The sequence below is a fragment of the Triticum dicoccoides genome, chromosome 5B (assembly GCF_002162155.2).
Source record: "Triticum dicoccoides isolate Atlit2015 ecotype Zavitan chromosome 5B, WEW_v2.0, whole genome shotgun sequence".
Classification (NCBI taxonomy): Eukaryota; Viridiplantae; Streptophyta; class Magnoliopsida; order Poales; family Poaceae; genus Triticum; species Triticum dicoccoides.
Genome location: NC_041389.1, coordinates 427876401 through 427890145, shown reverse-complemented (window position 1 = coordinate 427890145; position 13745 = coordinate 427876401). Strand labels below are relative to the sequence as shown.

Genomic DNA, 13745 nt, shown 5'->3' with positions numbered 1-13745 from the left:
ATGAATGAATACAAGTCTTTAGGAACACATGACGTCAATGTCTGGTGTAATAGCAAGTACTCTCTTTGTCCCAAACATTTAAGATCCTTATGCCGCAAGAGTAGGCTTATGGTTTTTTGCGGTCGCTCTCGGTCATTTCGGTAACCTACTTTTTTTTAACTTGGTAACTTAAATCAAAAATTAATGAAATATGGCAAAGCTTTTGTGTTGGTTTTAAAACAAATATGAAGTAGTTGTGCCGGAGGGGGCAACGCTTGAACCATAAGTCAATCAAAATCTCGTAGGATACAAATAGGGTGTGGCTAGGTCTCAGTGAGATAACATACAAGAGAGAAAAAGGAAAAAACTAAAAAAAAAGGGTTTTGCATGAATCTTAATGTAAAATTTCACGGATATAACATCGATTGAGACTTAATGAAGTCTCAGTCGACCGAGACTTAGAAAGACTGATACAGATAATCAGCCTGCAGTTAAAATCCTCGCCAAGCACCAAAGCTACGACATTAGTAAGAGAACAGACATGAAAAATGGCGGAATTATGCATAAACGTACAGAAATGGAGAAGGAGCGCTAACGTGCCTACGTGAGCAGACTACATTAGGTTGCACGGCGCAGGGATGAAGGACAGCAAGCTGTTCTCGTTGTCGTAGAGCACGTGGAAGTTGGCGTGCTGGAAGCTGCCGATGATGGAGCCGTCGTCGGACGGCGCCATCGCCAGGCACAGGTTCCCCGTGCCGCCGTCGATCAGCATGTAGTTCTCCAGCGGCAGATCCATGTCCGCCCCTTCGAAGTGGAGCACGAGCTCCGGCATCGACACCATCCTCTTCGGCGGCGGCGGCCACTTGAAGCACGTGTTCAGGTCGTCCGGCGACGTGACGTTCGCCAGGGGCAGCCCGACCTGCGCCACGAACGCCTCGTGCACCATGTCGTACGCGGGCTGCGCCAGGTACGTGATCGTGGAGCCGGAGTCGATGATGACCCCGCCGGTGCCGTCCTCCTCGTTGATGGCGAACACCCACGGCTCGATGGGCAGCAGGTCGCCGCCGACGCTGATGCCCATCATGTTCAGGTAGTACATGGTGGGCAGCGCCGGATTGATGATGAACGGCGTGGACTGCACCGGCCCGCTGTCGCTCGTGCTGGTGCTGTTGAGCGTGGCATAGGCGCCGAAGTATAGCCGGCTCGGCACCGGCGACATGAACGAGGTGAGGCAGTAGGAGAACCTGGGTGACCCGAGCTGGCTCACCAAGGACAGCGGCCCCCGCCCGAAGCCGACCATGCCGGAGCCGTTGAAGAGCGACCCCGCGTTGAGGTTCCCGCATCCGAAGGCGATCCTCGGCACGGTGACCCACGTCCCATTGGTGCCGAACGTGAAGGTCTCGTTGGCGAGCACCCCGGCGGTGTTGGCGCTGTCGCCGTAGAAGTACTGGTAGACGCACGTGTTCTGGTAGCAGAGCGGGTAGTAGAGGGCGTTGCACATCGGCGACGAGCAGGACAGCTTCACGTACGAGCTGGATTTCGCCGGGTCAAAGTAGGGCGTGGGCTGGTCGACGCAGAGCATGCACGGCGCGCACTGCGTCCAGATGAGGTCGCTGCCGGTGTCGAGGATGGCCGAGTAGTACCGCGGCGGCGTGCCGATGGCCATGCTCATCAGGTACTCGCCCTGGCTGGCCTGCACCAGGATGCGGGCCGCGGTGAGCGCGTCGGCGGCCGTCGCCAGCGACTGCAGCGCGCCCACGCGGGACCTGCTCCGGCGCACCGCGCGGGAGAGCAGCTGCGCGTCCGTGTACCCCGCGCCGGCGTCGACGTGGGTGAGCGTGGCCTGGAAGCCGAAGCCGCCGTCGGGATGCGTCGCGGCGGCGATGGCCGTGGAAAGGAGCAGCGGAAGCAGGCCGAGCAAGACCACCGCGATGCTTGCCATTTTGGAGCAGCGCAGTGGCGAGCGCGGCACGCTAGGACTGTGATGGGGATGTAGTGAGCATGAAGGATTCTTGGATCAATGTTATATACCGCCGTGTGCAAGCACATGCGTATGAATAGCTCGACACTGATCCGGAGGAATCAAGGGTCTGGGCATGGTGCTGGGAATTAAGAAAGCTAACGTAGAGCAGGGAATTGCGGTGATATGGTCATGGAGCAGAGAATTTTGGGCATGGAAAACCTGGCACTTGCAGACTGCAATGATGCATGCACCGCGCTAAAATATAAGCACTCCGTCTCTTTGCTCCGTCGAATCGATGCCGGCTAGCGTGGGAGGTATAGAGATCTACGATCGTGTGCATATGGAACTTCAATCAGTGTAGTACAAAATTGGGATGTGAGTGAGGTGCGTCGATCTAACGGAGAGGGTCTGCGAAGCCCGAGCCATGTGCCAACGGGAACGAGGGCCGCCGGGATCTCTTCCATCGGAGCCAGCAACCGAGCACGCGAGGGGAGCAGCCAATCTGAACATTCAATCGCGTTTACGTCACCGAATTCTGCGCGGATTTTGATTTTCTACCCCTCGGATGCTGGAGCCCATGCGTAATGGGCACGGCAGCTCGCAACTTAGCTTACTTCGTGCAATGCCATATTGCCATGTGGATGCACGAGCAGTTTTGAATTCGCCAGAGGTGTGCAGACCAAGTTATACGTGTGTTCGGAACCAAAACGTATGCATAAAGTTTCAGGGGTATGTCTGGTTTAGGGATGGAATTCCAGCCTCTTGGCTCAGCTCGTTAGAGCTCGTTAAGACAAAAGTTTTTTAACATTTGTTAAGATAACAAGTTACCTCAACTTGACTCTTGGCAAAGTCTTATCTGACCCTGCGCTTGCTCCCATGTCCCTCGTAGGGCGACATCGGGGCGCCCCAACCCTAGCTGCCATTGACCGCCACCACCACAAGCATGCCACCGCCTTGCCGGTGCCGGCGGCGAAGGCGGCTTCTCAAAGAAGGTGATGTGTCCCCCTCCAACTCCAAGGCCGTTCCACGCGAGCTTCGCCCCTCCTCGACCCCATCTTCAACGACATTCGCCCTTCGCTCGTGTTGGTTGTTGGGTGGATTCCTGCCGGGGGCTGGCTCGATCTGTGTGGCTCTCGGCCGCCCGCAGGCTTGCGCGGACGTACCGCGGGCGATGCGTGCTGGTCGCAACTGCCAAAAGCATGTGGCGGTGTTGCTATTGGCTTGAGGTGACGCATGCCAGCATGGGCTAGGCTCTACTAGGGGGTGAGGGGAATGGTCGGCGCCGTGGAGGTGCCAGAGCTACGTGTGAAGTGGTTGGATGTCGATCCATTTTGTGGTATGCTCGATTTGCCCATCCTATCGGAGCTGGAGTTGGATGGGGCCGTCGTCGCCGTGTCCATGGTGATAGGAGGCAGTTGGTTGTTGGGGTGCTGCTCCAGTGGGGCTGCGGCGTGATGGCGGCACCGCCATGTCCTTGGAGGTCATATGCAATGGCAGATCTTGTGGCTCCATCATTTACACCACTCTGGTCTGTGGTAGTGGTTCTCTGCAGATTGTGGTGACCATTTAAAGGTCTTCGTGAGGGTCCTCTCTCTAGACCCGGTGGTTGTCTCCAGTGAGGAGTTGCAAACTACGAGCGACGAATTGACGCAGAGGAATGGTTGTGCAGCGATGGCAGTCGCACATCGCATATAGCTGCTGGGATCATGGAAAGTGGTGGTGGTAACACATAAGTGACGTGGATGGCGGTGTTATTCGAGCACCCGGTCTCGAGCATCGGGGTGAAAGCTTAGGTCCGACCTGTGTGAGTTATACACGGGAATGAAGAGGTTTTTACGCCGTTATCTTGTTGAAGGCATTGCTCGGATATGCTCAGACTGGTTCTTCAGGGTGAGAACGTAGGTTCTAGTGATACTTGTGGTTACGGAGTTTTAATCGGACATAAAGAAAGATAGGGGCTTATAGTTTTGCCCCACAACCTTTTACCTCAAGGGTAATGTCAACAATAATAATTCATGCTCCCCTACATCCAATTAGATATATATATATATCATGTTCTTTCCAACATGCTGAGCTTGCCAAAGGATAAAATGAAACAGGAAAGGTGAAGATCACTGTGACTCTTGCATAAGGTAGAGGATAATAATAAAGGATAAGCCCTTCGCAGAGGGAAGCAGAGGTTGTCATGCGCGTTTAGGGTTGATGCACAAAATCTTAATGCAAAAGAACTTCACTTTATATTGCCCCTTGTATGTGGACCTTTATTATGCAGTCCGTCGCTTTTATTACGTCCACAACAAGTTCGTACAAAGCTTATTTTCTTCGCACTAATAAGTCATGCATATTTAGAGAGCAATTTTTATTGCTTGCACCGATGACAACTTACTTGAAGGATCTTACTCAATCCATAGGTAGATATGATGGACTCTCATGGCAAAACTGGTTTAAGGGTAATTGGAAGCACAAGTAGTATTTCTACTTGGTGCTGAGAATTTGGCTAGCATGAGGGGGAAAGTCAAGCTCAACATGTTAGAGGATCCATGACAACATACTTTATCTCAGATATAAGAAAACATAACTCATCATATTGTCTTCCTTGTCCAACCTCAACTCTTTAGCATGTCATATTTTAATGAGTGCTCCCAATCATAAAAGATGTCAATGATAATATATCTATATGTGAAACCTCTCTTTCCTTATTACTTCCTATTAATTGCAACGATGACCAAAGCTATATTTGCCAACTCCCAATAAATTTTAATCATCATACTCTCTCTATGTGAAGTCATTACTTTCAATAAGACCAATATGGACTCTTTGATTCTTTTTATTCTTTTCTTCTATTCACCCAAGATCATGGCAAAATAATCAAGCCCTTGACTCAATACTAATCTTTATTATATAGCTCACTGACTCGATTACAAAGAAGGATCGTAAAGCAAAACTCAAAACTAGATCATGCCATGACTTTATTCTACTAAATCGAAATACTACTAATAGGATCGAACTAAGAAAAACGGTAAAGATAGGAGTTGTGATGGTGATATGATACCAGGGCACCTCCCCCAAGCTTGGCAGTTGCCAAGGGGAGTGCCCATACCCATGTGATTATGTCTCCTTCTTTGTTGTTGGTTTAATATTCTTGGCGATGATTCCCCTCAAGATACGGTTCTCCTCCTTGAGCTTATTGACTTGCTGCTTGAGGTCCATTATTTCCTTGCGAAGCTTTCCTATAACGGCTAAAGCTCCTTGTACCCAAGGGTGTTTCATAGCCGCGGGAGAACAAGAGACACTCCTCCTCATATTTTCATAAGAAAGAAATCTAACATTGGAAGGGATAACCGAGTTTGGAATAGCTGAGCTCTGTAGTTCCCCCATCGTAAACCCAGTTCGGAGGTGAGAGGTGACTTCTTGATCTTCCATGGCATCTACCCTCATCAGGTCAGCCTCCATCTCTTCCTCCGTTGCTGGACCAAAGTGGTTAGCATCGCTGTTTGCCCTTGGTTCCGGTGCCGGATTAGATATCCGGCTCTCCCCGACTGACTATTGATAAGACATCTTGCTCAAATCTGCAGCAGCAACAGCTCAAAATGAAAACAGCGGATATTTGCGTGATACGAAAGTCAAAACCTTCAGAAGTATATATAATGATTTTTTACCGACCAAAATACGTATCGTACAAGAAGACGAAGTCCGGAGAGCACACGAGGTGCTCACGAGGTAGGGGGCACGCTTAGGGGGGGGGGTAGGGCGCGCCCTCCACCCTCGTGGAGGCCTCGTGTCCTTCCCGGACTGCCACTTATTTTTCTATTTTTCTAAATATTCCAAAATGGAGAAATATTGCCTTAAATATTGTTTTGGAGTTGGTTTACTTACCGTACCACACACCTGTTCCTTTTCGGAGTCTAAAGCGGGCTGGAAAGTGTCCCTTATGTATTCCTCCGGGGTTACGGTTTCAATAATATTGGTTTCAACATTTATAGGATTACCTGGGATATAATGTTTGATTCTTTGACCGTTTACCACCTTCGGGTTTGTGCCTTCAAAGTTGTTGATTTTTACGGCACCGGAACGATAGACCTCCTCGATAACGTAGGGACCTTCCCATTTGGAGAGAAGTTTTCCTACAAAAAATCTTAAACGAGAGTTGTATAGCAATACATAATCACCTACATTAAACTCACGCTTTTGTATTCTTTTGTCGTGCCATCTTTTAACTTTTTCTTTAAACAACTTGGCATTTTCATACGCTTGGGTTCTCCATTCATCAAGTGAGCTAATATCAAATAACCTCTTCTCACCGGCAAGTTTGAAATCATAGTTGAGCTCTTTAATAGCCCAATATGCCTTATGTTCTAGTTCGAGAGGTAAGTGACAAGCTTTTCCATAGACCATTTTATACGGAGACATACCCATATGATTTTTATATGCAGTTCTATAGGCCCATAATGCATCATCAAGTTTCTTGGACCAATTCTTTCTAGACCTATTAATAGTCTTTTGTAAAATTAATTTGAGCTCTCTATTGCTCAATTCTACTTGACCACTAGACTGCGGGTAATAAGGAGATGCAATCCTATGATTAACGTCATATTTAGCAAGCATTTTATGGAAAGCACCATGAATAAAGTGTGAACCACCATCAGTCATTAAATATCTAGGGACTCCAAACCTCGGAAAAATAACTTCCTTAAGCATTTTAATAGAAGTGTTATGATCAGCACTACTAGTTGGAATAGCTTCTACCCACTTAGTAACGTAATCAACAGCAACTAAAATATGTGTGTATCCATTAGAGGCAGGAAAAGGTCCCATATAATCAAAGCCCCAAACATCAAATGGTTCAATAACAAGTGAATAATTCATAGGCATTTCTTGACGTCTACTAATATTACCAATTCTTTGACATTCATCACAAGACAAAACAAACTTACGGGCATCCTTGAAGAGAGTAGGCCAATAGAAACCATATTGCAATACCTTATGTGCAGTTCTATCGCCAGCATGGTGTCCTCCATAAGCTTCGGAGTGACACTTGCATAGGATCTGTTCCTGTTGATGCTCAGGTACACAACATCTAATGACACCATCTACTCCTTCTTTATAAAGATGTGGGTCATCCCAAAAGTAATGTCGCAAGTCATAGAAAAACTTTTTCTTTTGTTGGTATGTGAAGCTAGGTGGTATAAATTTAGCGACAATATAATTAGCATAATCAGCATACCAAGGAGTGCTACGAGAAGTGCTTATGACATTTAATTGCTCATCAGGGAAGCTATCATCAATAGGTAGTGGGTCATCAAGAACATTCTCTAACCTAGATAAGTTGTCTGCAACGGGGTTCTTAGCTCCCTTTCTATCAACAATATGAAAATCAAATTCTTGTAGCAAGAGAACCCATCTAATGAGTCTAGGTTTTGGATCCTTCTTTTCCATAAGATATTTAATAGCAGCATGATCAGTGTGAGTAGTTACTTTAGAATCAACAATATAGGGTCTGAATTTATCACAAGCAAATACAACTGCTAAAAGTTCCTTTTCGGTAGTAGCATAATTTCTTTGAGCATTGTCTAGAGTCTTACTAGCATAATGGATAACATTTAATTTCTTATCAACTCTTTGCCCTAGAACAACACCTACAACATAATCACTAGCATCACACATAATTTCAAAGGGTAAATTCCAATCAGGTGGCTGAACAACAGGTGCAAAGACTAATGCTTTCTTAAGTATTTCAAATGCTTCTACACAATCATCATCAAAGACAAATGGTACATCTTTTTGTAATAAATTAGTCAGAGGCCGAGAAATTTTTGAGAAGTCCTTAATGAACCTCCTATAAAATCCGGCGTGACCAAGGAAACTTCTTATACCTTTGATGTCCTTGGGACATGGCATCTTTTCGATAGCATCAACCTTGGCTTTATCAACTTCGATACCTCTTTCAGAAACTTTGTGCCCCAAGACAATACCTTCATTTACCATAAAGTGGCACTTTTCTCAATTCAAGACAAGATTCGTTTCTTCAGATCTCTGTAAAACTCGAGCAAGATTGCTCAAGCAATCATCAAAAGAGGAACCATAGACGGAAAAATCATCCATGAAAACCTCACAAATTTTTTCACAAAAGTCAGAGAATATAGCCATCATGCATCTTTGAAAGGTAGCAGGTGCATTACATAAACCAAAAGGCATACGTCTATAAGCAAAAGTACCAAAAGGGCATGTAAAAGTAGTCTTTGATTGATCTTTAGCCGACACAGGTATTTGAGAGAAACCAGAATAACCATCTAGAAAGCAATAATGTGTATGTTTGCATAATCATTCTAGCATTTGATCAATAAAAGGTAAGGGGTAATGATCCTTCTTAGTAGCTTTATTTAATTTGCGGAAATCAATTACCATCCTATAACCTATGATAATTCTTTGCGGGATCAATTCATCTTTATCATTAGGGACAACTGTAATACCTCCCTTCTTAGGGACACAATGGAAAGGACTTACCCACTGACTATCAGCAACGGGATAAATTATACCTGCCTCCAGAAGCTTGATTATTTCTTTTCTTACCACTTCTTTCATTTTAGGATTCAAACGTCGTTGAGGATCACAAACTGGTTTGGCATCCGCTTCCAAATTTATTTTATGTTGACATAGAGTGGGACTAATGCCCTTAAGATCATCAAGTGTATATCCAATAGCAGCACGGTGCTTCTTCAGAGTTTTCAATAATCTTTCTTCTTCATGCTCTGAAAGGTTAGCACTAATAATAACAGGATATATTTTCTTTTCATCAAGATAAGCATATTTAAGATTATCGGGCAACGGTTTAAGCTCAAACACGGGATCACCCTTGGGTGGAGGAGGATCCCCTAGAATTTCAACTGGCAAATTGTCTTGTAGAATAGGTTCCTGTTTAAAGAATACCTCATCTATTTCCCTTCTTTCATTCACGAACATATCATTCTCATGGTCTAGCAAATATTGTTCTAAAGGATCACTAGGAGGTACGGCAATAGAAGCAAGACCAATAATTTCATCCTTACTTGGAGATTCTTCCTCACGATGTTGTTTACTGAATTTAGAGAAATTAAACTCATGAACCATATCATCCAAACCAATAGTAACAACATTCTTTTTGCAGTCTATCCTAGCATTAACAGTATTCAAGAAGGGTCTACCAAATATAATGGGACAAAAGCTATCTTGTGGAGAACCAAGAACAAGAAAATCAGCGGGATATTTGGTTTTTCCACACAAGACTTCAACATCTCTAACAATTCCCATTGCAGATATAGTATCTATATTGGCAAGTTTAATTGTAACATCAATATCTTCTAACTCAGCAGGTGCAATATCATGCATAATTTCTTTGTATAAGTCAATGTGTATTACACTGGCACTAGCACCCATATCACATAAGCCATGATAACAATGATATCCTATTTTAACTGAAATAACAGGCACTCCTACCATAGGTCTATGTTTATCTTTATCACAACGTTTAGCAATTCTAGCAGTTTCACCCTGGAATTGAATAACATGCCCATCGATATTATCAGACAAGAGATCTCTAACAATAGCAATATTGGATTCTACTTTGACTTGCTCGGGAGGTGTATAAGTTCTAATATTGCTTTTACGAACAACAGTTGAAGCTTTAGCATGATCCTTCATTCTAACAGGGAAAGGCGGTTTCTCAACATAAGAAGTGGGAACAATTAATAGGATCATTATAAGTGACAGTATTTTCTTCAACTTTAATAGGTGCAGCTACTTTTACTTCTATGGGAGGATGATATTTAAACCACTTCTCCTTGGGGAGATCAACATAAGTAGCAAAGGATTCACAGAAAGAAGCTACTATCTCAGAGTCAAGTCCATATTTAGTGCTAAACTTACGGAGAATATCAGTATCCATAAAAGATTTAACACAATCAAACTTAGATGTCATACCTGACTCCTTACCTTCGTCGAGGTCCCAATCTTCAGAGTTGCGTTTAATTCTATCCAATAAATTCCATTTAAATTCGGTAGTCTTCATCATAAAAGAGCCAACACAAGAAGTATCGAGCATGGTGTGATTGTTATCAGAAAGCCGAGCATAAAAACTTTGCATAATTACTTCTCTCGAGAGCTCATGATTGGGGCATGAATATAACATTGATTTAAGCCTCCCCCAAGCTTGAGCGATGCTTTCTCCTTCGCGAGGCCAAAAATTATATATATAATTGCGATCACGATGAACAAGATGCATAGAGTCATACTTTTGATGAAATTCCAATTTCAATCTTTTATAGTTCCATGATCTCATATCATCACATAGCCTGTACCATGTCAATGCGTCTCCCTTCAAAGATAAAGGGAAGGCCTTCTTCTTAACAACATCATCGGGTGTCGGTGTCAAAACCGGCGGATCTCGGGTAGGGGGTCCCGAACTGTGCGTCTAGGCGGATGGTAACATGAGACAAGGGACACGATGTTTTACCCAGGTTCGGGCCCTCTTGATGGAGGAAAAACCCTATGTCCTGCTTGATTAATATTGATGATGTGTGTTACAAGAGTAGATCTACCACGAGATCAAGGAGGCTAAACCCTAGAAGCTAGCCTATGGTATGATTGTTGTTTGTCCTACGGACTAAAGCCATCCGGTTTATATAGACACCGGAGAGGGCTAGGGTTACACAGAGTCGGTTACAATGGTAGGAGATCTACATATTCGTATCGCCAAGCTTGCCTTCCACGCCAAGGAAAGTCCCATCCGGACACGGGACGAAGTCTTCAATCTTGTATCTTCATAGTCTTGGAGTCCGGCCGATGATGATAGTTCGGCTATCCGGACACCCCCTAGTCCAGGGCTCCCTCAGTAGCCCCCGAACCAGGCTTCAATGACGACGAGTTCGACGCGTATGTTGTCTTCAGCGTTTGCAAGGCGGGTTCTCCTTCACGCTCCATGTGTTTACCGGATAGTGTCCGGTTGCTTCATAAATGTTGCGCTCCTTGGCTTCCACGTCCAATAATGGCCTTCTTCCACGTGTTGTACGAATGCGAAAAGCTAGGGTATTCTTACGTTTTACCCCCTAGCTGCGCGAATAAGCTGCCTATAAGAGAGGCGAGGATCCAGATCCAAATCACACCATCCTCCTTCCGCAAGTACTCATCAAGGCGCATCTGACAAGAAATCCATTCCATCATGGATAGTCGACGTGGCTCCTCTTCTCGCGCTCCTAGTCCTCGGCCAGGAGATTGGAGGAGATGCTCAGTCCCGCATAGCGAGTTAGTGATGCTCCAAGCAGAGGGATACCTTCCCCCAGCCTTTATGGTTCTGGTTCGAGCCGGATTGGCCACCTACAAGGGTGGGAAACAGGCGGAGAGCGTCCCCAATCCCTCCAAAGAAGAGCGGGTATGCTTCGTCCCCTACCTAATAAGCGGACTCGAATTTCCCATACATCCATTTCTCCGGGGGCTCCTGGAGTTCTATGGACTCCAACTTCACCACCTTACGCCTGCCTCCATTTTGCACATCGCGGGCTTTGTAGCTCTTTGCGAGCTGTTCTTGGGTATCGAGCCCCATTTTGTGCTGTGGAAGAGGCTGTTTTGCCTCGTACCCTGTTCTCACGAGGGGTCGATATATCAAGTGGGCGGAGCCGAAATATGGCGCATCACCGGGACCGGATATCTATCCGGAACCCCAAAGAAGGCGTCCGAAGACTGGCCTTCGGAGTGGTTCTATATGGAAGACGCCCCGCTACCGGATCCAGTTCGGATCGGCCTCCCGGAGTTTAGCAACGCTCCTCTGAAGAAACGCCTGAGTTGGCGCCCACGGAGCCCTCAACAGGAAGATGACAGGAGTGTCCACTATCTGATGGGCCGGATACGGTTACTAGCCCATTCCGGATTAACCATGATTGGAGTCATGGCCACATGCATTATGCGAGGGGTGCAGCCGCTCCAATATAGGGGCCACCCCATGTGGGATTTCAACAGGGAGAATGACGCCACTCGTCATGGCCGCACGGGGCCGGGATCGGCCGCCGATCTGGTGAAGATCATGTCTGGCTTGTACAAGGGGGAGAAGGAGGACTTCCTCCACACGAATCCATTGAATGAATTCTCCATGAATAACCCTCGGAGCTAGGTAAGCGGACGCTTATATATCTGATCCATGCTTTCAAAGATAAGTGTCTTACTTTATGATTTCGACGCAGGAAATACGCCGGGGTGTGGCGGGCATAGAAAGCCCAACTCCACAACCCGAGGATCCGGGAAGATCCCTTGATCCGGCCTCCGAAGAGGATCCGGACATAAAGGTGGATTTTATTGACGGGGTGTTCCACTAGCTCAGCATAGACAATGCTTTAGTCGCCATTACGGCTGACTACCCCGGTTTATATCCGGCTTCCCAGGTGAGTACGACTGAAGTCCTGACACCGTTACTTTTTTAATGCTTATTTCTGACCACCGTGTACCAATGGTGCTTCGCAGGAGGTGCCTTTACGACGGGAAGCCGAGCCCACGTCGACTAACCAAACGAGGCCAGTGCGGCCTAGCAGGCGGAAGAGGAGTGCGGCGCGAATCGAAACGTCGTCGCAAAGGTATGGTGCACCATTGTCTTTTAAGGGAAAGACTCCTGGGAGGTATATTAATGCTCATGATTCTTCCAGGAGAAAGAGCGCTCGCCGGACTGAGTCCGGAGAGGGTGCCAACCAAGCCTCCGCCAGCCAGGCTCCAACACCTGGTCCAGAGGGGGAGGCGAGTGCAAGGCGCGAGCCAGATGCTCCTCCAACGGAGGATGCCAACAGGTTGTCCGCCACCAGGTCTGAGGTGGAGAGCGCCATGAATCACAGGCGCCGTCGGACAGTTCTTCGTAACGCATGTTTCTCCCCAGAGGCGTTGAATGCCTTTAATGCGGGAGACGCGCACCTCCGTGCTGCTCAAGATGGTTTAACCAGAGCCACGGAGCAGTATGTAAAAGACATACGGGTGAGGAATTTTAATAGTTATATATGCCAGTAGCCCCCGAGACTTAAAATAGTTAAACTAACTGATTTAAGGATCATTTGTTATGCAGGATCTTACCGAGAAGAATACTCACCTGTCCCAGGAGCTTCAAGAATGCAAGGCCCAACTGGAGGCTGCACTAGCCGTTGCCGGGGGAGCCACGGAGACCCCCTCTGGTAATTCATATTTTGAAAAGAAGTAGTTTATGAAGTGCGGCTGTGTGTATAGTCTGACAATAATATTGCCGAGGGTGCCGGACTAGATCCGGACAAGCAACATCTGCTGCGCTAGTTGAAGGCCGGTGAGAGGGTGCTTATGAAGGTGCAACAGGAGAGGAACAAACTCCAAGATGCCAACACCCAGCTGGGCGAAGAACTAAAAGATGTTCGGGTCCAGCTGTCTAACTCCGTAAAGGAGAATCGGCGGCTTCGTCGTGGCATTTATAGTAAGTGCTTGAGCAAACTCTTTTGAAAAGAAGAGTTCGTCAAGGAAGTCGATTGACAAAAATGTGTCTGTAGGTGTGCTCACGGGTCGTTCGGCGGAGGAGATGCCTTGTTCCATGGGAGACCCTCTTCTCGAGCTGCTGCAACTGCACGAATGTGTTCGGCAGGCGATGAGCGGCGTCGTTCAGGCCCTATGGCCTTCCGTCTCCCTATCCGAGGGCCTTGGAGGGCTTGCTGAGAAGCTTCTGAGAGTACGGCGGCGTCTCCGTCTGTGGAAGATATCGGCCTGCCGTCAGGGCGCCAGGGAGGCCTGGGCCATGGTGAAGACGTGGTACCCGAAGGCTGACCCAAACCACATG

At 46.9% G+C, this 13745-nt stretch overlaps 1 protein-coding gene across 1 annotated transcript; it reads right to left on the bottom strand.

The window, feature by feature from the left end:
* Nucleotides 1-350: 350 nt before the first annotated feature.
* Nucleotides 351-1952, bottom strand: LOC119305655 (aspartic proteinase nepenthesin-1-like). The gene has a single exon (XM_037582121.1). The coding sequence runs from the start codon at nucleotides 1919-1921 to the stop codon at nucleotides 593-595; it is 1329 nt and encodes a 442-aa protein (XP_037438018.1). The 5' UTR covers nucleotides 1922-1952; the 3' UTR covers nucleotides 351-592.
* Nucleotides 1953-13745: the final 11793 nt, after the last annotated feature.